This window comes from Manacus candei, unplaced genomic scaffold (genome assembly GCF_025592945.1).
Source record: "Manacus candei isolate 608988 ecotype Guabito, Panama unplaced genomic scaffold, ASM2559294v1 h1tg000005l, whole genome shotgun sequence".
NCBI classification, from domain to species: Eukaryota; Metazoa; Chordata; class Aves; order Passeriformes; family Pipridae; genus Manacus; species Manacus candei.
In genome coordinates this window covers 15,782,351-15,807,734 of record NW_026138053.1, presented here as the reverse complement: position 1 = coordinate 15,807,734, position 25,384 = coordinate 15,782,351, and the positions used below count along the sequence as shown (strand labels likewise).

Here is a 25,384-nt window from a genome sequence, read left to right as displayed (position 1 = left end):
GAAGTTGCTGTAATGGGGACTGAGTATAGTTTTGCCCTAGTGAACCTTTTGGATCAATTTATGTCTATACAACAATGTAGGTCACAGAAATAGACTGAATTATGCTTGAGATATTTAAGACAATCAGGAAACCATTTATATTTTTGGAGAAGATTAAGGTATGTCAATACCAACGTGAATCTGACTATATCAGAGGTACCTTTAGCTTTTTATCTGATTAAGCTGGAAAGGTTTAACAGGATTAGTTTGACATGAGATAGATAAAATTAGACACTACACTTTAAAACAAAGGTTTATCCCTGCTCAACAAAAACCATGTTCTCTCAATGCCAAAACTAACTATCATCCTACATTAAGAAAAACCACCAATCTTTCTGCATTTACTAGAGCATCTCATGAGCAGTGGAAAACCAAACTCATATATTTCCTGGAATTATAATGTCTAGTTATCTTTGGATTGAGCTGCCACTTGTTCTGGTGTTCTTCCTGAACAGAATAGGTTAACAAAGTTCTTTGCTGAGAAAAATTGAAGTATTTCTTTTTCTTCAGTGCTGTAAATGTCCTAGTGACTATAGTAAACACATGAGGAAAAAAAAAAGAATTTAGCATATGTTTAATCGGTTTTGCTCTTTGAAACCAGAGTTCAGCACTGCCTGGTTTTTCACTAGTTTGCACCAGTTACATTTCAAATGTGCTACCTAAACAATACTACCAGCACCACCAACAACTTTGTATTTTGGTTTTTGTAATGCTGCATAGAATATCTATACCTAAATTAATGAAAATACTCATGGTGACAATCAGCTTTCTCAGCTGGTAAGCTCCACCCTGTGGACAGTTTGTGATTCCAGCTGTTTGGCAGATAACTCTTCTGGACTAAGGTGTCCGACAATAGTGTCATGCCTAAGGCATCAGGAAAAGGAATAAAATAAACAGTACAGTGTTAACTCATGCTGCATTCAAGAACTTTTCTCTGTAAGGCAAACAAATCAATGCTATTTAGTTCACAAATAGAAGTAAAGTTCTGAACTTTTAAAAATCAAAGCCTTTTTACATAGTTTCAGAAAATCCCCCCTATTTTAGCAATGCATTTACAGTTATTATTATTACAATATTTTTTTGGCTTTAAGCCTTTGTGGAATACAGGTAGACTTAAGAAGGGATTCAAATCTTTTCCAGAGCAAAGAAAAGGAAGTAGAGAGCTCTATGAACTCTTGAGACCAGCTACAGGAATGGCAAATGATTGGTCAGTCATGGTAATTCTTGGCTACTAAATGACATATTTAAATATAATTAAGCATGTACATTATCACAGGAAATCTTTCATTTTTATAGGTCTGCACAGGAGCACCCTGAAAATTTGCAACACTGGGCTTTCATTTGTTGTCTTTGTTACCACAGCATTGAGAGACACAGATTGGTGATTTCATGGCTGTAGAAACAAAGCAACATTTCTTATTCAAGCATATTAAATAGAGATAGTGAATAAACTGGAAGGCTACAGGAATAACTCTACTTGTTTTGAATTAGTAAAGCCAGAGAAATACAATTACAAGTAATGCTTTAAAGTAGCACTTAATTAATGTGAACATTAATTCAGCTTAAGGGAGACATACTCTTTTATGAAATACTCTTAACATCTAAATGATGCTTGATAATTTGATAGCAGAATCCTTAGGCAACTACAATTATGGAAAACCCCAAATAAATATAAGGTCATACTCTTTTCCCATATTTTGACCAAGAGGAAATAACATTTTAGAAATTCTAGTGTACTTTGACACATTGCTATGTTGTATTTGATCACACTGGCTTGAGTTTTATACAGTCTTGAAGGACTGGATTCTCTGCTGCAAAAGCCATCAGAAAATAGATGGCTATCTCTCATCACTGTAGTTCTCAGAAAATTAAGGGATGCAGATAATGACCACTAACAGGAATGACTCCTGAATCACATCCATGGCATCCATGGTGCCTGGGAAAATGCACAGAATGTGCTTTGGGAAAAAGAAAAGGGATGCTACAGCAAGAACAGGCTTAGTAAGCATCAAATGGTGCATCAAAAGTCTGAATGAGTAACTTCAGACATGTGAAAGAATGTTAATGATGCAAGTAATGACTGAAAAGAGAAAAACACTGTAACAGGAACTGTGTTTGTGCATAAGTTTAATGAGTTAGACTCAAGCCCTTAAGGCAGGATTTTGTTTCCTACTGCAAGCATAAAAATAATATTCTCCTTCCCGGATTTCTGAGATTCCCTTCCTGAAGTTTCACTTCCAAACAGCTGGAGCAGATGCCAGAGCTTATTTTCCTGCTCCTTTCAGGAGTGCATTGCACACATGTAATTTTTAATATAAAGGCCTCTGACAGTAATCAGTAATCACTTCTCCAATAGTTAACCATCAGCATTAATCACAGGTCTCAGATAAATGGGTATTTTAGATCAAAACTCCCAATCGAAATGTTAATTTTATCATATTCTCTTGAATGTCAGGATTAAAATAATGATTTTCTGATAAAACAGAGAGATATTGGTAAGCCCTCATGTTGCAAGCAAGGAGTGATACAGTTAGCACAGTGTTGTTTATTAGTGCAACTGCTGCAGTAAGATAAGGCGTTTTTTTCTAAAATGTAGATCTACTGAGATGTAACAGTAAACCCATTTTATGCAGATTTCAATATTTAAGAAAAGCACAAAGAATCATGTCTCAGTATAAACCAATTTGTCCAGTATTTCAGAGGCTATTTAAGAAGAACTACCAACAGTTACAGAAATAGCTGAATCTTTTTCTGCAGTTTGTGGCTAAAATAATAATTTCATGTACAGTATGAGCTTTGGTGTTCTGAATTAAACTTCTGATTCAGCAAAAAGCATTTCTAGACAGGAAAAAGAAACAAATAATTATTTTTGTGTTTTAGCTAATCATTCATAAACAAAATATTCCAATATATTCAGCACTGTTTTATCATACATATTGCTGCTATAGAAGTCAGAACCATCAATAACTGAAGACAATGTGAGAGGATGCCAAAAGCTTGCTGTCTGATTTCAGAAAATATTTTGATCTTAATATGTAACAACAGATTGTCAATGTCCATGCATCTCACAGACCACATGTTAATTAATTAGACTTGATGATCAAGAGCTCTGTCTTTTCAATTACATTTTACAAAATGATTTGTAAAATCAGGGCACTGCCATTGGCTAATGGGTGATCCATAAAAAGTTCGGATTACAGGACTGGAAGTTACAGATATCAACATATATCTGCAAAAAATACTAATTTATGATTAATAGATGGCCTATTGTATTCCATTTTTTTTCCTAAAATAAGGAGAAATTCTTTTAAAAACTTTTAAAAACATCTGGGATATTTTCAAAATGCGCATATCAAGAACGTGTTCCCCATGAGGAAACTTCACAGAATGCTTAATGTATTTTGTTGTTTGTTTTCAAGTTCTCCTTCTGAGTACATATCCTTGTAAATGGAAATTCTTACCAAGAATATTACCCATAGCATTAGAGCTGAAACTAAAAATCTGATAGAATAATATTGAAACGTTTTCCTCATACAGGATCATTTAGACAGGTTTGAGCCTTCCAGAAGGCTTCTTCATGCAGTTACAGCAAAATGTTTCCAAACTGAAATATAGCAGCTGACATTGAACCGAAAAATATGTTCCAAATTGTTGTGGTTAGTAAAACAAGAGTGCCCTCTGTCGATGATGAACTCAAGATCAACCACTTGGGGCACAAGCAAAACACATTTTGCTTGAAATGTGTCAAATTAAGGATAACTGCTTCCCTCTTCCCACAAAAGGTGATTCTGAAGTTAACAAATGTTTGAACTAAAATGCAAAAATTCCTCTTTACAGGCAATCCATGGACTTTTGCACTGAAATAACCAATGAAAAAATAACATTGCTATGAGAAAAAGTTTTTACCTCTTCATAAAAACGGAGATTATTCTCAGCCACATTAGTGAATGTTGATCTCATATCACACTGCATGTTCTGCTTCCACCTGTCCCAGTCCGCTTTCAGAGCATTATTGGCACGTTCAACTTTGTCTTCAAGTTTCCCAATCTCTTCTGAGAACTAAATATTAATTGTAAATATTAAAAAATATTAGGAAAATCACCATTTTCAAAATTATTGAAATCAACTGACTGTAGTGGAGGCAAACAGAACTGAAAAAGCAAGGTTGATATTTAACTTAGCACAAAAAATCATATTGAAACATCATTCCTAATTAGTAACTCACTATAATTTTTGAAATATTAATAACAGAAATTCTAGACCACAATTCAAGTATTCCTGAAGATATTTTTATTGGCTGAGAAGTTACAGACTCTGGCACGTCTTCACTAGCACTTGACAGTAATGCATCTAAAAAGTAAAATATAGAGGGCTTTACTGAAGCAGAATCAACTGTACAATTAGATGAGTAAGTGCACAGTGGCCCTCTCTTTAATGAATTTTCTAGTCTTCTCAGTAATTTTGTTACCTATTGTCATTTACTCATCAGCAGTGTCAGTTCTGGCTGGCACCCAGTCACAGAACTAGATACATCTTCTGTAGCTACAGCGCAAATTCATCTGCTGCGACTGCAGAGTGACTGTCTGCAGCAGGAGGGGTCAGGCAAGAACATCAGTAAGGAACACCAAGCAGGAAATTTAATTCCTTGTATTGCTTCCATTGCAAGTCAGGTCCCATACACTTCTTCTGCTTCCTTGTATTCTGCTATCAGGCAAATAATTTTTTTCCTCGTACAACACCTCTGTAAACTTGGATAGCTACTCGTGCTTTCTGTAGAGATGGTGTTATCAATGATAGGAAGTTCAGGATTCCAGGATTAACTTCCAGGATTTTCTTCTGTGTTCTTCTTCTATTGGCAGAACACAGAAACATCAAAATTCAGAGCAGGATGTGGAAAGTCTTGGTGCACAGCCTCCTGCTTGAACCATGCAGGGGGAACAGCAATCCAAGTGCAACAACAGTCCTGCCACTATTAGACACAAACTAAGCTGCACTGCCTGAAATGGTCACAGAACCTGGATCCCATTCAGTTTGGTATACTAGAATCCTTCAGCTCTTAAAAGTAGCCAAAAACTCCTTAGCTAGTAAAACTGAAAAATTCATCTGAATGGGTATTTTCCCCGTTCCATAATAAACATTTTTAGTTAGACTTGATTTCTACACTGATTTTCTTTGGCACACTTCTAGATTAATGAAATACCAGTTATTAATCAAGAACAAAATGCAAAATCTTATTTCTACTGTACTGAAAAGCCCAAGTTCAATTACCTAGCCAGACCACTAATCAAGTTACAGACAAGGGTAATTTCAACTACCAACTCTGTATTCAAAATGAAAAAGTTAATCCACAGTTTAAATGTGGGGGAATTACCTTTAAAGGAATTACAGGCAACTGGATTTGGTATTTTGAGCATATCCCATGCTAATTGCTTTTCCTTCAAACACCAAAAAATGAATGCACACGGAATACTGAAAACGGTGACATTTTTAAGATGATTTAGAGTAGGAAAGGCAGTTGAATCCATTTTCTGCTTTTACAAAAAAAAAAGTTCTTCTATGAGAATGCACTAGTCTACACACAAAAAGAACTACTCCGACTTAGAAGTCGTGGCTCCAGTAGCTTCCCCTTATCTTGTTTTTTATATCTCTAAGTAATTTATTTTACAGTTTGTTTTTGTCTGTCCTTTTCTAGGAACTACGAATTTCTCCCACAGTGTAGTCACAGTGTGACATAGATAGGCAGACCCCGTTCTACATTCCTGCCTGGATATGCAGTTTAAACATCCCCCTCTAAAGTCCCAAAGAACCGTGTGTTGTATCAAGGCAAGGGTCTGACTTAAGATCTAAGGGCAGCATTATGCTGCCATCATCTCAAGTAGAGAGGTTTAATATCTACTTTTTGAAAATGAAAAAGAAACATAAATGCCACCCTCTTCAGCTGCCATGACAGCAGAATTCAAAGAAGAATGGCTTGATCTTAATAAAAACATCTACCTAGCGTGTTCCTCACTTACAAGGTGTAAATTGTTACAATTTATCCTGCAAATTAAATAGGATTCTGAATCCATTTTCTTATATTGATCTCACTGAGGCACCAAGTGTGAGAAATTAAATCTCACATCAGTGATCACCAGAGGACAGCACAGTGCTAATCAGACATCTGACCACGGGACAGGAAGGTGGGAGCCAGACATTGTTAGGGCAGAGTGCCACCAGATGTGAAGAGTGGGACCTGTAGCAAAGAGACCTGGCCCAATAGCCAAATTACCTGGTGACACAGCATTTTACACTGTCTTAGTATGGCAAAATTGCATGAATTTCTATCTGCTACATGAATTAATCCTACAGTTTTAAATTAATCCTTTAGCCTGGAGTTAAAACATAAGCTATACTCAGAATGTAATAGATTCAGCATTTCATCTCTTTACTACTCAGTTTCAAGCCTGAACGCTAGAATCCTTAAGTTAGCATTTAATGCTTATCTGGTTCTGTCAGAGCACATTATACCAACCTTTTGTCAGAATTACTATCAGCGCTAGTGGCAGTACTAAAACTGTTAAAAGTATCCAAACCACAGAGGGATACACGAGCATTGCTGTGTAGCCTTCAGAATGGAGCATGGGAGTGATGGAGCAACATATCCCAACAACTTCACAGCCAGAGCTCCGGAGGTAGAGAGGTCTAGACAAGCAAGAGGGTACCAAAGTCCTCCCAAATATCTCTGTCAGAGCCTGCATCCAAAATCACAGTCTTCAAACCATCCATACCCTGAACAACTGCCGCCTTCATGGACCAAATTTTGGAGCGGGAGACATTGTTTTGGGTTTTTAGCAGCACCACAAGCAGCTTCCTAAATGCCAGGTTGCAGAAGCACAGCTCAAGAAAACTTTTTTTTCCCAGACAATGAGGCTAATGTCCCATAAGGTTTAATTTACAATTCCAGCCTATTTCATCTGCACTGACCTTGGGGATGTTTTACATTCTTCTGCTGTACAACCTCCTGTTTGTTAAATCATTTAATGTTTGCCGTGACCAATGCTAAAGATCTCACAGCCTTTTATCAGCTCTAATGACAGTCTGAGTCTCCTTATCTGTGGTGGAAATGTACTTCAAATGAGATTAGAGTTCATGCCACTCATTGTCAGCAAAATTTCTGGCTACTAGATTGCACTGACAAGTTCAATCTGACATCTATGAGATCATTAGAAGCTACAGGAGTTCTGTTTAGGAATAGAAATGTGCAAAGACACTCAAACTCAGTGTTTGGCACCAGTTCCAGTAACAGTGCCTGTGTTATGACCACCTTTTTTTTTGAAATCAGTTTGGTTAGGAGTGTCAGAAAAATATTTCAACACATAACAAAAATTTTAAAATAGTACAAAAATTACCAAGAAAACAGTTAGAAGTCACTTGAATGGTTAAAAATAGCAGTACAGCATTCTCTGCAATCAAACTATCCTTAATAGAAAAAGCCTTCTAATTAAGAAAACATCTTCAGATACAGCTGCCACTCAATTAGAGAACACAGAATTTTATTATCAGATTAGACTAACAGACATCTGTCTTACTGCTTTTGTGAGACTGCAAGGAGAATCAGGCTCTCAGAAACAGGATTCTCTGAAATGAGTAAAAAACAGAGGGATTGGACAGATAAAGCAAATATCTGAACACCTGGGTAGTCACACTGTCCAAAGGCTTTACCAAAACTGTAAATGCAGATATTGAAACACAGAAACAGCGAAAAAAGATAACTTTGGGCAAGCTGATCTCAAAATCCTACTGGAAGCAAGTACAAACATCTCACGATGGCATAAACCAGTCAGTATCAAATCAACATGGTGTAATCAATACTATGCTAAAGTAAAAATATTCCTTGATTTGTAACAGTTCAGGAAAAAGATAGTGCATGCACCTTGCCTGAGGACTCCATCAGATTATAACAGGAATACATCCTGCAGAGGCCATGTCCTGCCATGCAATGTTCTATGGCGGACAGCAATGAGACTGCCTGCTAAACAAGCTGTATGAAACTGGAATTCATCACTGAATGGACCTACCATTGCTACCCTGTTCCCAGCCTAGAGGACTTCTCCAACTTACCATCCTCTGTGCATTTTATAAGAGTTTCAAACTTTAAACTAAGGAAAAAGGACAGGAGAAGCAGCAAAGGAAGCAAAGAAACAAAAACAGTTTCGAGAACACAGAGGCAGAGAAATGATAGGACAATACAAGTAAACAGAATTTCTACTTCAAGAAAAAAAAACAAACAGAGGTATTTACTCAATGTCCCACTGCAGTACACAGAGGCAAACTGTTACAAAATATACCATAGATACCAGAGAGTGGTAATATATTCTTATTTATTCATCTCAGTGACAAATCAATTGAAAATAGGAATTTCAAATCCAAAAACCATCTAAACAGCTCATCTTTACATGAAAACTAATTACAACAACTCTAATAAAAAGTATCTGAAATGTCAAGGACTTTCTCCTTTTATGTACTAAAAAGTTATTAGTCAGTTTTATATATTATTTACACTGTATAACACTTTGTGTTAACACTGTGCTAAAAGGACATTACTTAGGCGTGACAGTTCAACAATCAAAAATTTTAAAATGCCAATAGTCATGTTGGAAGTTGCTTTTAACTGGCTCGCTGAGCCTTGCTGGTGGTTTTGGGGATGCCTGCCCCCACGGGCTACCAGTTACAGTCCGACTTCACTAGAATGAATGAAGTGTCATACTGGACTTAAAAAAAATATTCGGCTCAACTAGATAGAACAAAATGTTTCATTTTAAATAAGCTTATTGAACAACTGCTCATTCTAACCACCTCCTCTCCCTCTCCTACATCAATGGAGCAGCAGATACAAGAGCATTGCAGCAAGTCTTACTTTCAACTCCAAGTGTGGAAGCAAATGGAAATGCTAAAAATAATCTGTGGTACAGTCTGTGTTGACAAAACACAGTGGTCGCCCACTATGACCAGCCTTTTGCTCCAGCAGCCCATCTACTGAAGTGCTGCATCTTTCTCAGGACTGCCTTTGCCTGGCACATACGGCTACAAAGAATCGCAGAGACACCATCCAGTTACTACACATGGCTTCTCAGGACACTTCTTTTGCATATCTTTTGCAGTTAGAATAAGGCCTGGAAGATTTCAGCTTTCTGTACATACTCACCAGATCCTTTTCTGTCTTTCTATTGGCTAAAGCATCAACTTTGGAATCAAGCTCGCCTTGAATTTGGTCTCTCCTTTTCAAAACACCCTTAATATAGAAGAAGAAAAAAAAAAGGTGTAAACTACACCATATTTTAGCTATTTCAGAAAACCATCAAACACCTTGGCTATTCTATAAAATAAGTAAGATCACAGAATGATGCCATTTAATAATTTTGACATGATACATATACTTTAATTAAAAAAATTAAAATTATGAAGACTTATTTTTCCATACCTGTATTTTATCTTATGTGTTTTTCAAGAATCTTAGTAAATCCAAAATCAGTGCCACAAGAATCTGACATACACAGTATCATTGCTAGTTATATGAACAAAACTGCAACAGCAGTTTAATTGGTATCAGCTCAACGTACTATATATTCATATCTCAAAACAGCAACATGAGTTTGCCAAATCTCATGAATGACAGTATCTTCATTGAGTAAAATTTACAATATAAAGTAGAATGACTAAAAATGGTATACAAGGCCTTATTGAAAGTGTGACTTTAACCTTTAATATTATTTTGTAAGTGCCAAATGTAGTTCTGAAAAATCAGAAAAAATTAACAAAAATCAGATAAAATTATCATAGGAATGATAGCTGTTCTACCATTGATATATGTGCTTATTTTCAGCTTATGTAATTATTACCTCCTTTAAAACTGTCTTATCAGGTATTGGGTTTTTAGCATAATGTAAAAAAAATAATTAGAGAGGGGAAGGAACATTACTTGTTAAGCTACAAAACAGGAACAGTATTAACAAATTAAATTTCCATTTCCAGTGCTAATTTGCTCTGAGACCTTGATGAAGCCTTATAAATTTCTCTTTGTCTTAGCTTCCTCATCTGTAAAAGCACACTCAGGTATGCTTATCTTGCAGAAGTGTTGCAAGGCTTTAGTCCTTTTGAAAAAAGTCAGAAGCAGAACATATTAAATTACAAACCTCAAAATCTTCTTTTACTTTATCTTGCCACAACTGGTTTTACTGCTTCTGCTGCAGAGATGTTCAGTATTCACCTCTAGCACAGGACATGTTGAAACATCTCAGGGCACAAGCAGCTCTACCTTCTCTAGCTCTCTTATTTGATTGAAAATATCTCTGAGATCTTGTCACTTGATCAAATACAACAGAATAATTTAGGAGTTTTTTTTCAAATAATTTTTCAGTGTTTCTTTTTGATCTGGTAATCACAATAAAAATTGGTAAACCTGACTTTGGGCTATTCTGAGTAAAAGATTAGCTATATATACAAATGCTCATAAATCTACTCAATAGCTCAGAACTTAATATATATAGAAAAAGTTTAGCTATAAGCACAGAAGTAAAACAAATGTCTGGAACAACTTTTCTTCATAATACAAATGCTTTTACTATTTATTTTGCCTCTTTTAAAACTGTTTTAATGGCTGCTATCACAAATTATAAAACAAAACTGACTATTTTAATATTAAGGTGCTACAACTACAGACAAGTGCTGACTTCTAATGACAAACATAGGGACTATATTTTTAAAACATATTATTACACTTTTACAGCTTTTTGGTGTAATATTTAATGGTACCCTGCCACAAAACCCTCAAATTCTTTATGTGAATTCGTAAACAATTAATGCTGTAATTTGTACCCTGAGGGACAGCAGTTTTATTCTGTGGGTCAGTTAGGAAGGAGCTGGTCCAGATGTAAATATTTTAGCTGTGAATTCATTTCATTCCCCAGTTAAAGGGTGAACTCACAACACTGGAAAATACAAGGACTGTATTGTATTGATCACACCTTGTTCCGCACATTTGCATGTGATCTTGGCAGCACTGCACATGAGGGGTTAAACACACCTCTGAAAGCAGGTTTATTACTGTGTGACTTCCCATGGTATTTTTAGTGTGATTAGTTTTACCCTCTCCAAACTCCAAGAGGGAAGTAAGCCATAACAAAAATAAAAATCCAGAGTGAACGAAGGGAAAGGGACAATTGTAGAACAGCAGTGAGCTACTGAAGGAAGGTTTTTCCTCTAGACAGGACCTCATGGCAGACTAATGCTGTGTTGCAAGTGCTGCATCAAGAAAACTACAAGCAGAAAAAATGCAGTGGGGAACAGCAACTTGTAAAGTGTGCATGAAGAGCCAGGTAGTCACCCTGGGGCTTGTCCACAGAAACCTCTTTGTGCTCTGGACAGAACGCCTGAGAAAGGGTGAGGGTGAGCCAGGCTGCAAAACAGAAGGTCATGGGCAGGCAGAATCTCTTCAGTAGCATGAAGGCTAGGATCACTCATGGGTAACAGACTTAGAAATGCTGAAAAATTACTTCTGGAAGTGGGGGAGACGAAGAAGAGCTGCAATTGCTAGGATGGTAATCTCTTTAAACCTTTAAGCAAAGCAGTACCTCCACCTACCAGCATGGCCCCTCTTTCAGTGAAGCTTGTTTTAAATACAGCAGTCATTGCAGCAGTAATTCCTAACCTCTCAGTAGCTGAGCCTTACTGAGAAATTGGCAATGCTCTGCACAGTGCCAGCAAAGGCTCAGTTAACTGGGGTCTTGCTCTACCCATGGCCTGCAACACACTGTCAGCCCCTACTCAGAAGGCACCGCAGTAGGAGCTGGACTCCCAGCAGTAACAGAAGAACAGATACTGCAGCTGGCATTGCTCAAAACCTAGACAAAGAGGGGTTTATACACATGTTCTGCTTTCTGGAGGCAGCAAAGTGGGAATTATGACATGCTGAATTCAGTTACTTAATTATGTTGATTATCCACCAACACTGAGTATATCAACTCTGGAGTCTGATTTTTTACATTCTCTCCAAGTGTAAGAAAAATACATACATAAAGGGAACTGAGAGCAGTAGCTTATGGCAAAGACTAACACATGCTTATATAATGGCGCAGGGACTGGAAGTTCCCTGCTGTTCTGGAAAAAGAAAACATAGTTTAGGAACAGCTCCTAGAAAGGGAAAAACCTCTCCACTCCTTTTCCCACACACAATCTGTTACTCAATGAGTTCATATTCTATCCGTGTCAGAGAAGGTCTTTCTCAGCTGCTGTTCCCAAACCCTTTCGGCTACAATGCAGAGCTCACTGAAGATGGCAAAACCAGACACCCTAGCACAGCTACCAAGGGCTGCCTGCCAAGCAGAACTGTCAAGCTCTTCTTATTTGGAAGGGGCATCTCTGGCTGGATTAGCAAGGGAAACAGAACCAACCAGATTCCCTGCTAACAGACAGTTATCCTATGTGCACATGTTTTGTAATGAGTAAATACAGGGACTGTAAAATCATTTTCATCATTCTCTCCTAGACTTTGTCACTGGACTAAGCCAGATTTTATTTACAGCCACAAACAATCCTTAAAGAAACCTTACCATCAGAATTTCACTGTAGAGAACATATTCATGTAAAATTGGCAGCAGGTTTTCTGAGAGCCCTGCCATTCTCTTCTCCGTAGCCTTGCAACACCTGTCGATGCAGCTGGCAATGCCCTTCAGGGAGTCTGCTAAATCTTCTTCCGATGCTGACCAGAGGGTGTGGATGGGGCCGTATTCCTTCATTTCATTAAAATAGTCTTAACAGGAACATATACACATATTACTCTTTGTTCTTTAATAGATATCTAAGCGATGCTAATTACAACCTTGTACTTACTGTGAACAAACCAAGAGGCTGAGGCTAGTGTTTAAATTTGCTCAAATGACCAAGGTAAGTAAACTCTGGTTCATTGTTTATGAATAAACTAATCAATTAACGTATTGTAATTAAGTAGTTTCAAGAAATCTATCAGCAAAAATGCCCCAGTAGTTTCAAAAGGACACACGTACTCAGGCAGACCTGAAGAGTTGTACTCAGACACCCTGCATTAATGACCTGCGTTGCTTCACATTATCTTCATATAGAGCGACAGGAGCCATGAGCAGCCGTGGGCAGCAGTTGGTCTGATTTGGGTCTACTATCCTGAATTTCTCTGCTGCTTGAAACAGTAATGTTCCAAATCCTGTCTCGGTTATTAAAACTAGAAGCTTTGTTATGTCCCAAAAGCTTCAAAAGAAACACTGAAGTTCACACCAGTTCTCCAGGTGTTATGTCCTTCAGTAGTTTTTAATAATTTAAATACAGGGATATCCAACAAATTACTTCTCTTATGTCTCTAGACCAAGTGATAATCTGTAAGCAGAGAGAGAGGGCCCAGAATTCACTGTGCCACTTGGTAGGGCTAAATGTGGGCAAGGCTCCATATGACCAGGAAGCTGCATGTTCATAGGAGGGTACTGTGAACGCATTGGTCATGTATCAAAAAAAGAAATATCCTAGAAAAGATGAAAGCAGTTGTGTGGCATGAAGAGTGTAATGTTTACTTTGAGACTAATTGGACAAAAAAACCTCTGTGGAAGATGTAATCAAGAATCCCACATCAAGGTACTGCAAGCAGGAATGTTGTCTGCATTGCAGCTATCAACAGTTCCGATCCACAACAGTGCAGCCCTGCACACAAGTGTTCTGACGTGCTGTTTAGAAAATATGGGAAGATATAACTACAGCATTTGGAAGCATGTCAAAATTCTTAAGGTTTTCCAAGAATTTGATACTGATGCCTTGAACCTACAGACCTCAGCTATTTCCATTGAAAGGAACAATATCAAAAGGAACTCTTTTCACCAACATGTATTTTACTTTTATAAGATCCTTCCAATTCAGTGAGGACATGCTGAGATCTGGTGCTGCACAATAAAGCACAAGGGCTCAGTTATTAAGGAACACAGTGCAGCTTTTCAAATTATATAGACAAGAAAATACCTCAAGTGTTGCCCAGTGGAAATTCTACTGAACAGGCATAGTCTGAGATCAGAGTAATTTCAGAATCTCAGAAAAGTCAATCACTTAGCATTCCACGTAGGTGTGCAAGCTGCTGTTACTTAAGGAAAAAAATAAGGTCAAGTCATTCTTCTTAAGAAAACTCTTAATAGACACAGCTTACCATGACAGAAATTATGCCCAACAGTAAAGCTATTAAAAAAAAAAATCTACTTAGTCAAAACAGAAAAAAGGTGAAGAATGAAACCAAAAAAAGAGATGTTTAAAGATCTGGAATCTAGATAGCATTATGTTAGCATGAGATTGCCCTGAAAGTAAAAAACAAAAGGTCATTCAGTTTTCCAAAAAGCACAGGTAAAAAGACAGCCACACTTACTACATTTTCTTCAAAGTTCCTCATAAGCAGCTGAACGATATGTTAAAACTATTCCTATTAAGAACTTATGAAAACTAACTGGAAGATCTGTCAAAACCATAACCATTAATAAAACCACAGTATAAACATAAATCTCCCTTTTTCCTTCCTTGCTGGAAAGAGCATTTTGCCTGGCACAATAAAAACTAATTTACTTTTCCAATATATTAATTTCTTAAATCAATAAAACTGATACTTGTTTTCTACTTACCCCTTTCTTCCTTGTAAATCCTATGAGCTATTTTATCTAGTAAGTTTATTTTCTGACTAAATGTTCCCATGTAATCGTTGATTTCTGTAAACATTCCAGGACGATTTTTAACTGCTCCTCTTACTGAGGATGCTACAGCTCTGACGGTTTGTCCCATCCTGCTCAGCAAACCGGGACCCTGCTTCTTGTGTGATGAGAGTTCCTAAAGACAGAATAAGCTCTGTTTACTTTCAGGTACTTTTTTAATTCTCTGAAAATAATTCATAAAGCTTTTTTCTTTTTTTTTAATAAAACTACGTACTCTGTGTCTTTTTAGTGTACAAATCTTATGTTATAATTATTAGACAAGTGTCAGAGTTGTACCTGTCATGTGCATTTATGAGCCAAGCCTTTCTGAGCAAACACAAGCATGCCAGGTATCACGCTCCACAAGAATGGTTAAAGATGGCAGAGAACCTTTACCCCTTCATTCCTCAGGGTGAGTTAACTAGTTTCCAGTTTAGCTTTTTGAACAGGAAAGCAGAGGTAATGATTGCAGAAATAAGTAATTGAGAAAAGCAGACAGTGTTCCCACTGGAGGAAGTAATCCACCTATTTTTTTTCCTCTCTTTTTAAATGTTGCTAGAATAACCTTTGCTGAAGTTCAGAGGCAGGCTTTGCTGAGTACAAAACTCCAGTTTGCAACTGGTGACACCTTGCAACAATGCAACAGGAAATTCTTTTATGAGACCAGTATAACTTTTAAAAAAAACAACAAAGAGATGAAAAAGACAGTGCCATGCCAAACCAATAATTAATTAAAAACACTATTTTCCTCATACTCTTGGAAGCTTATATGTGTACCAAAAAGCATGCAGACTTGACATACTGTGAAATTGCCACAAAAAAATCCAGAATGCAGTAACAAAAACTACTTTGGAAGGTACAGCAATATTTATGATCACATACATGATTACCAAAACCACAGAAGAAAAGGTTATCTTGAGGTATGTATATTCCATAAATCCCTGCCTTCTTCTAACACTTCTGTAACAAGCCATGGAATGACACTATTGAATACTGAGCCAGGGGGACTCCTGATACACTCTACTAACACAAGAGGTGGTTTCACATAACTGTAGATAAAAACAAAGTAATTTTACCCAGGCTTGTGCAGTAAGAAAAATTTTGAAGTCTTCATTAAAAGTTAAAGTTGGATGATCAGCAATACGGTTCAAAAATTTATGTAAAGCTTTTCTTCGAGTCTCAATGAATTCATCACTAAATCGTTCCACCATGCCCTTCATTATGAATTTTTCAGGCAATGGCTAAGAAAAAAAGAAGAAGAATATTGTACAATTTGCATAATATTAGGGTTATTACAGTAGTTCTTCTACTTAATAAAAAAAATTGGTATACCTTGTAAAATCTATCATGCAAAAACGCAAAAGCTATATAAAGTTATCATATTCAACTAAGGTATAACATGGTTCTTGTAATAATATGGTTCTTGTAACACACAGTGCAGAAGAACACAAATGCAACTAAGAAAGGAGGACATAAATTATTGCAAATGGCACCATGAAAAACCTAATAAATACCTTTATGTGATTTTTAATTATCACATGCATATAAAGCTAATGAAAATAGGTTGGCTTAATGTTTGTGAGACTTCAGAAGTTGCAAAAAGACCTCAAACATCTCTGTATAAAACTGGAGCTATCTTATAAACAAATAAAAACAACAAACAAACAGGAATAATCAGTGTTGGATGTGCTTCTTCAAGTTTGCTCTTCAACCAAAGGAAATCCTGGTATCGTCTTCGAACTTCATATTCACTGGAGTCAAATTCACCACGGGATGTCTGAAAAACAGGGGTAGAAACAACAGGCTTAGGTTACAATACCAGAAAAAGAAAAGAACAATGCAGTTTTAGATTTTGGAGAAAACTGAGTACTTGAAGGGAATGCAACATGATTCTTTTTGCTCCTGTTATTTGTTTGCTGTTATTTTAAAGTACAGTGATCGACTCCTTGAAGAGTTAAAACACATCGTGTTTTAGCAAGAAATCAAAGTTCTATTGGGGAAAAAAGGAAAAAAGCAAGCTTTTAACTGCACTTCATGCAGTGACATAATAATTGTCCTACCAAAATGTTTCCAAAATATTTCAATAATTACTTTAGTGTTGCATTTTCCTTTTAGCAATCCCAGTTATGTTCATTACTTCTAGGGTACTTCTTTTAAAGTGATTAGTAATCTACTAATGAGGAAAGTCCATTTTTTAGCATTCTGAACGAACCCCAAAGACCTGACACACATCCTTGGGACCTGCTGACACTAATCAACAATCCCCACGTTCAAAGCATGAAAACTTCAGAATATTACAGCAATAACACTTCTTGCACTGCTTAATGGATTCTGCATCCCATCATCAATTCCAGCTTTGTAGCCCTTTGTTAGAACTTGCCAACAAACCTTTAATGTCTACAAAAAATGCTTATTACAAAGTTACAAAATTGTCAGACCATGAGATTTATTTTATCACTGCTCTGTCTTCTAGAGGCAAGCCACGAAGAGCCCATGTTTTTGTTAATAAGTGCTATTTAGCATTCATTGTTGCACAGAGATTTATAATGCGATGCAAGTAAATTCTAAAAACCTCAAAACATGCTTTTGTAATCTAAACATTTTTGTTGAATAAAAATTTTTCAAGGTATGTGGGAGGAATGCTATTACTTTATCATCAACAGCCAGTACTCCAAATTAAATACGATAAGAAAGGACAGAAGAGATAAAAAAAGGCAAAAGCAATCTATCTTATGGCCAATCCATACTTGCCTGAAGAAAAAATGTTCTCTAGTCTACAGTAACATGCATAAAGGGAAAATTATTGCTAGCAACCTAATGAAGATAGCTCTCTTCCTACTCTTTAAATATTTTATGAGGAATTGATATCTCCTCCTATTTAAAGATGAATAATTCCCATTTGAAAATTTGGTTTTAAATGAATCTTTTAAAAAGAACTCAAAGTAAAATAAATTAACAATGCAATTCTCAAAATGCAGCCTGCAGATTATTTGCTGGTAATCTCAGAAGACCTGGCTGGACTCATAAGGCTGACTTTCCTCCTTATTTCCTGTAAATAACTTGCATTTAGGACAACTAAAAATACACTTCATTGTCTCCCAGCATTGCTTTTTCATTAGAGAATTGTGGCAGTTTCCCCAGAAATCACATGCAACTGTAAATGGGAAACAAACAACCATGTGATAATGGATGCAATTAGAAAATATGTGATAATGGATGCACTTAGAAAAGAATGGAATTGAAAGACTGTAGCAGGTAACATTTATGCCAGACAAAAGACCCACAGGCTGCAAGTGATCCAAAAGTCATAAATACTTGTGCCAATATAGTGTTTTCAAACTGAATCTGTCCTTCTGCTGTTTCATGTTCCTGCTGAAGATCACAACAGAAAATGTTATTCTCACATAGCACTCATTTTGCTATTGAAGGTTTATTAACTATTTTCTCAATATAAATAATGTAAGCACCTCTGCAGGTAAGCACCTATGCAGACTTACACTGATTTTTTTTCCAGAATCTACCACAGTTTCATACAGTTTTAGTTGTCTGTAACTCATGGCAAAATCAGAGTACAATTTAAATTTAGTAATATCACAGAGAATGGTATGCAAGAAGAGCAAAAATGCTACTGGTGTTATCAAAGTAAGCCATTACAGCCATGAATAGATGCTTACCTTTGTGACTACTCTGTATGTAATAAAGGTTTCAATGGCTGTAATGTGGCTTTCAGGATCATCGACTGTAATGAAGAGATCTCTTAATTCTGGTCCATCTTCAAATTTATATTGGTTTATCATTGATGAGGGGGATATTGGCATTGAAGGACTGAATGAGTTTACCTCAGCCAGAGATGTATCCTACAGATAAGACATGAGAACATTCATATCAATACATCTTTGTATACAAACACATATGCCTCAGATGCTAAAATGGCAAGCTTTTAAATAATCTGACAGAACAGATATAATATAGAGCAGATGAAAGAATTATATAGTACCTAGAAAATCTATTATCCTTTTCAGTATGTACTTCAGTGAGGATGTAAGAAATGAAATTTATTCTAAAACTGTTGAAAGAGCAAAATACTACCATTTGAGAAGAATGTTATGCAAAGAGAACTTGCCTATGAATGGTAAAATTAGTTATGAATCCAAGCAACCATTAATTGTGTAGAATACTTACCACTTCTATTAAAATGTTAAAAGCCAGTTGCTGAGGACTTATGATGTTTGAATTATCTCTAATAAGCTGAGCAGGGTAGATAAAAACCCAATGATTTAAAAGAAAACAAGACAAAATCAGAATCAGAATTTTTATTGTAATTGGATATTTCAATTTGCATGTATTTTAAAATAAAATTTGAAATGGAAAACAATTACAGATACATAAATTAATCTTTTTCTTTTTTCTAAAGGAAAACAGTAAGTAAGGATGAAGTACAAATTTGCTGCTTAATTTCTAAAAAAAAAAAAAGTCAAACCACTATTTTGCTGAAGAGGAAATCCACTTTTTGATAGCATCAACCACTTCCACACAGCTCTCTAAGAATATGACCCCATAGCAGCTGCTTCTGCTCAGTGCATTCAATGGTGACCACTCAAGTGCTGAGAAATGGAGTGTAAATTGGAAACAAGCAAGAAATCTCATTTGCTTCCTTAGATGCAAGTCTGGATGAGATCTACTAATCTAAAATCTTGAAAGGTACAGTTACTAGGAAAATAAATTGAAATCACTAACTCCATGAAAGAGCATAACAAATTATTAAACCATTAGAAATAATAAATTAGAGCAATTGAAAGAAATCACTATATTTTAAATAGCAAATACTGTATACTTTTTTGTAATATATGCAATGCAATGAAGTATTTTCATAACAAACTTGAAAATTAATCTACTTTCTAGAAGTTTTCTAAAAGCATAGTTAGACTACACTAAGAAAGAGTTGCCCTTTCCAGTGCCTTGTAAACTATGGAGGAAGGAGGAAAGGGATGTAGTTAAAGAGAAAACTGCTTGAATGCCAGGCCTGGAAATGTGTGAGTCCACACAAACTGGAGTCACGGCATCGTCCCAAGGCTGCTCTCATGGGAGTGAAGAGCACACCACCATAGTGCTTCTGAGCTGGGGAGAGTTCCTTTTTCCCTTTGAATTCAACTAGATCAAAACTTTCTCTGGAATGTGGTATCTTGCTCTTTTCCTGCCTTAAGCTCATTGCCTACTGCCATCCCTCTCCTTTGGATTTATCAATGCACTCCCACAAATACGGAGGAGAAATTTATACTGGGAATTATGCCCAGAAAGCACTTATGTACCAGTTCTTTGAACAGGGAGACAAAAGCAACATGGAAGACTATAAAGACAAGACTTTAAATATTATATAGTGGCTTCCTTGTACACCTGTCAGTCATTTTACTTTTATTCAGTGTGTTTCTACATGTGATTTCTATACTGGTATCCAGCTAGCACTGTCCTGAGTGGTGGAGAATAAACAGAGAAGCTGTTTTCAGAGCCCGCTAGTACTGGCTGGCCACACTCTGGATGAAGAATGAAGACTGCTAGTTCAGAGCAGCCCATGCGATTCAAAGCGCTGAGACAACGGGAAATTTCCAGGGAAAGAAAAATGCATGTGAGCGTGTAAGGGACTTGAATGGCCATATAACTTGAGGACTAATGACTCTGAAAGGCCTAAATTGGATCAAGGTACATGTGTTTCATATTTTCTCATTTTCCATGGGGCATTAATGTCTTAATGTTTCATTCTTTCTTCTAGGTTGCTACTAAAACTTTCTCTATACATGCAGGTTTCTGAAAGCATATTTTTATGTGGGAAGGCTGATGAATATGTGGTTTGTGAAACAAAACATAGGCATAAAAATCCATAGAACAAGCAGGTCTTCAGATTTGTTTAATACAGGTCTAGTAGTCATGTGCACATGAATGAATGCATGTGTTTTAAACAAGTTTCATCCTCATGATACTTCAGGTTTACTTACAGTAGTTCTTGAAGTTCATGCAAGCTAAGTCTGATGTCATCACAGAAACACAGTTAAAAAAAGATGATAATTTTCTATACAGCTGTAATTTTGTGGTTGGAACTATGTTTTTATGTGCATATAGATGAGGGCAGAAGGAGTTTTGAGGCACAGGAAAAACACAATTCTTCCAGCTCTTGTGTTGTGAAACCTTCTTCCTCTTCATCCATGCAAAAAGCATCAAGGCCCTGTCCCAGAAAATTATGTCCCTTCCCATGCCTTCCCTAGCCCCACTTACCTGGAGTATCCCTTCTCCTTCCAAGCCCTTTCACTCCTGACAGAGCAGTTGGCAGAGCTGTGTGTGCGAGTCAGGCCTTTTGATTTACTGGCCAAGAGACCAAACAGACAGAAAATCAACAAGCTCCTGGCAGTATGAGGACCTTATTCTGGCTCTCCTTTCTCTAATACTTGCAGTTACCCTATCTCACTCTCACATTTGACTGCAGTTGGTCAGTAAGACTCTAAAATAAATAAGGGAAGGAAAACACTCACACAGCAGGAGTGGCCTCAAAAAAGAACACACAGCTGAGACTGCAGCTCTTTGTAGAAGACATTAAGCCTGGGGGTTTGCCTAAACACCACTCTTTCCCAGAGCACAGGCCCTTGACTCAGGTTTGCCTCCATGCCTCATCCATCCATCCCTACCTCCCAGTAAGGATCCAGAGCTTGCAATCATATGAAGCTTTCCCAATGCTAGGTGTCACTTAACAAGGAAGGCAAAGGATACCTGAATGGGTATTGCAATACATGCAGTACTCCATACTTCCAAACTCATGGAAGAAAGCAGGTTGAAACATTGTACCTGTGTGACTCATAACTCAACTCCTAGAATTTGTCTCTGCTGAAAAGAAGTCAGAACTTTTTCATTGGTAGTGGAAACTAGGATAAAGTGAAATGCACACCACATCATGAAATGGTTTATCAGAGCTGCCGAAGAAGATGCTGGTCTGTAGTATTTGAGATATGTCACAGGATACGAGGCCAATGGCTTATGACACTATCAGGTTAAATGTCTATGGATTTTCATAGATTAAAAAGCCCAGTATTTACATTTTGAGTAATAACTTAGGGTATTGAGGTTGACAATTTTTAAGAATCTCATTTTTCACCATTTTGGTAGATGGCACACTGCACGGACTAAACTGAGAAAGATGAAGTCGACGGCAGTGGCAGGTACCGAGCTCTGCACTGCCGTTGCCATCCCACTTGGCCTGCAAATGCTAAACCACTACCTTACAGACACTGGCATAAGGAACCCCATTAAGGTACAATTTAAATCGAAGTAGTCCTGGAACAATATGTTACAGAAAAATTGGTTTTACAACACTTAATTGGAAGCTACATTTAGCCTGTCAGTTTCCCTTGAATATATGGAACATGAACAAATAGGGTGTAAAGCCTAAACAACCTCACAGATTTTCATAAGCTCAGAAGATCAGCCCTCAAATTACACCTGAAAACAAACCAGGGATTTCTGGTCTATATATACACTACGGGCAGGTGTCCAAGCTTTGGAAAAAAGGCCGTATTTTAACATAATATGATATTTTTTCTTGTTTGTGGGGAATAACTTATCATGTAGCATGCATTAATAGTACTAAAGATTTCATATAAGTAAGAAATATTTGTCATGAAGCCAAGTAGAAATTTAAAGATATAGGTATTTGCCAATAGCAGCAGTAACTTTTATCAACTCCACTTGTTTTTATTTTTTATTCCTGAGGGGAATAGCTCTTGACAAGCAAGCAGCATAGCTGTTGATACATTGTGTTAATAGGCAGATACCTTCATGCAGAACTGCCTGACCTTACCTCATAAAAGCAAAAAGATTCAAAGTGAGCACAAACAACTAAAATTATATTTTAGCACTGCTTTTGCATGCAAGTTCAGTGAATCATTCATTGCTTTATGTCAAACCAGGGCTGGTGCTTTCCTAGAAGAACATATTTCAGCTAGACCCTAGTTATGCTTCAGAAAAACACAGATAACTTGGTGAAATTTAGCCTGATGTCTTTCATGTTACAAACTATTAAATGACCTAATAGTTCCTTCTGGCCTTAAAAGCCATGAGTTTCAAGAATTCTACTACAGTCAAAGTTTAAATACATAGCTTCTAAGAAGGAAGTCCTTATTCCAATGGTTTTATTCATGCATACCACAACAATGTATCTTGCCTACAAAAATATAAAAAACCACACATTTAATCCATATGACAACCAGTCCTACTGAATATATGTATGTTGTTGGTTTTTCAAATCAGAAATGTATTTGCTGTTTCTCTCCCATGGCACACATCCTGTCACACAGCAGTTCACAAGCCTCAGAGGGTGAACAGCACCTTAGCCTCTGTATATATTTTTTCCACCATAGCTTTCTGTATGTCTTTATATTTTAGATGCTGCCTTGATAAGGCAAATAGATCCATGAGATGTTCTCTTCTTTAACTGCCGAGAAGGCAAGAGGTAAGTCTAATCTTAACCAAATCAGTACAAAATGAAAAATAATATACATAGTAGCCATACCACACTTCATTGATTTAATTAAAATCGGCAATATTGGCAAGACTGGTACCCATGTACCTAGCTAACTGTGTGGTTTCTGAACATGGACCCTAATATATTTCAGTTACATTTATTTTATTCCCTTCATCAAAATACAGATGTTAACTTCTCAAGCCTCCTGTGTGAAGGTGGGAGACTTCATCTTTCAAAAGAAAACTCAAATTGAAACTTGCAAACATTTATTTAAACACTACTGCAATTACTAAACACGAGTGTTTATTTAATTTACAGATACATATATGGTACATAACGAACGTAAGTGATGATAAGGTTACAGCGAGTCCAGATTACACGGCACATTTAAGGTAAGGGCAGTCACGACTCGAACTGCTGGTCCGAAGCAGCGAACCTGCCTTTCGTGCCGGGGAACTCGCCCGGGGCTCCTTGGCCGCCGAGCGCTGTCCCCAGGCAGCCCCGCGCCCCGGGCAGCCCGGCCCTCGCAGCGGAGCCCCGGGGGCGGCCGGACCAGCCCTGCCCTGCCCGGGCGCGGGGAGCGCGGGCTGCCGGCCGGCCGCGGGGCAGGCGGGCAGAGGCCGCGATCCCGCTCGGGGCGGAGCCGGCCCGGCCCGGCTCGCCCGGTGCCCGCCGGGGCAAAGTGCTGGCCAGCCCGCCCGCCCGGCCGCCCCGGCGCGGCACGGCCCGACCCGCGGAGGGCGCTGCCGTACCTTGCTGAACACCTCCAGGTCGTCCTCCTCATCGTCCAGCGCCAGCACCTCGGCGGCGGCGATCAGCGGCCCCCGGGCCGTGCCGGGGGCACCCGCAGCGGGGCGCGAGTCGTCCCCGGGCCCTTCCCCGCCGGCGAGGAGCAGCGACCCCGGTGCCCGGCCCTCCGCCTCCATCCTGCCCTGCGAGCACGGGCGGCGGCCCCGCCGCAGCCGCTCCCCGCGGGGCCACAATTGGCCGCCCGCCGCTCCCCCGCCCGCGGCCCGCCCCCGGCCCCGGCCCGCCTGGGAGGCGCGCCCAGTGCGCAGGAGTGGAAGCGGCGGCGGGCGGGCTGGGCTGCCGGCCCGGGCTGGGAGGGAGCGGGGTTTGCGAGTGCCGGGAGTGCCGGTCCGGGCTGGGAGGTGCCGTGTCTGCCGGCGGGCCCCGACGGCGGGACTGCGGCTGCGACCTCTGCGGAGGCGGGACGGGGCGGCCCAACGCCCACGGGCGTGTTCCTGGAGGCGCGGGGCCCCTGCCCGGGCCGCCCCTGGCGCGGCGGGGACTGGGCGGGACGGGGCCAGCGGCCGTGGGCGAGCCCCCCGCGGGGCGGTCGTGGGGAGCGTGGCCGCTGCTGGCCGGGGCCGCTGGAACAAGTGTCTGCAGTGCCTCGGGCTGGAGAGCCCCGTGCGGCCGGGCAGCCGCCCGCTCTGTCCTTGGGAGCCCCGGGCGCCCGGCAGGGACGTACCCAGTCTTTTCTGCCTTCTCCAGGCTGGTCTCTCCCTTCCTGGTAGACACCCAGGGCCCGCCATGGGAGCAGCAGCCCGCGAACGCGCCTTGCCCGTCGCCTCTGTCACGCCTGGGGCAGCCGCTCTGTCGTTGTAGCTGGAGGCTCGCCTGCCCCTTCGCCCTGGGGTCGGGTGTGCTTCCTGGTGCTGGGGCCAGGGACTGCTTTGGCGTCAGGGATGTGCTTGTGAGAACAAGTTGACAACACATTACATCAGAAAAGGAGCGCGAAGAGAGACGCCAAACATTTTAAACCAGTAAAACTGTTCCCTTTTTTTTTTTTTCTTAAGTAAAACCATCAGAATTGCGGAATTTCGAAGTATTGAAATGGAAGTAATGGCCGGCGTTACTCCCTGCAGGAGCCAGGGACGAGTAGGGAGGTGGAGTGAGGTGGACGCTGGTCTGGCTTGCGGGGGTTTCGGTGCTTCCCTGGGCGACTGGATTCTGCGCTGGACACACGGGAGCTCCGCTGCGGTGTCGGGCACGTCACCCAGGCACACTTGGTTCAGTGTAGAACAAGGCACGTCTTTACAGGCGCCGCCTGAAGTATCTGAAGTCAACTTTGTTGTTAATGTAAGTTTCAGGAATCCTGGGCGGGTGCTGAAGC

General features: G+C 39.1%; 2 protein-coding genes across 3 annotated transcripts in view; one reads left to right on the top strand and one right to left on the bottom strand.

The window, feature by feature from the left end:
* PLPPR5 (phospholipid phosphatase related 5) overlaps positions 1-19,365 on the top strand; it is a 161,331-nt gene extending 141,966 nt beyond the window's left edge. Inside the window, exon 9 of one of the 2 annotated variants that reach the window (XR_007907156.1) lies at positions 19,177-19,365. The gene's annotated coding sequence lies outside the window, so the exon portion shown is untranslated. Of the gene's footprint in view, positions 1-1,179; positions 1,459-19,176 lie in introns of those variants that run through there. The other variant, XR_007907153.1, reaches the window with a different exon arrangement.
* Positions 1-24,948, bottom strand: part of SNX7 (sorting nexin 7) — a 29,044-nt gene extending 4,096 nt beyond the window's left edge. The window contains exons 1-8 of the mRNA XM_051803383.1: positions 24,018-24,948; positions 18,437-18,619; positions 16,429-16,539; positions 15,839-16,003; positions 14,697-14,898; positions 12,627-12,826; positions 9,224-9,310; positions 3,946-4,098 (exon numbers count right to left, since the gene is read on the bottom strand). Of these exons, the coding sequence (XP_051659343.1) occupies positions 3,946-4,098; positions 9,224-9,310; positions 12,627-12,826; positions 14,697-14,898; positions 15,839-16,003; positions 16,429-16,539; positions 18,437-18,619; positions 24,018-24,803 (1,887 nt within the window). The 5' untranslated portion in view covers positions 24,804-24,948. The remainder of the gene's footprint in view (positions 1-3,945; positions 4,099-9,223; positions 9,311-12,626; positions 12,827-14,696; positions 14,899-15,838; positions 16,004-16,428; positions 16,540-18,436; positions 18,620-24,017) is intronic.
* Positions 24,949-25,384: the final 436 nt, after the last annotated feature.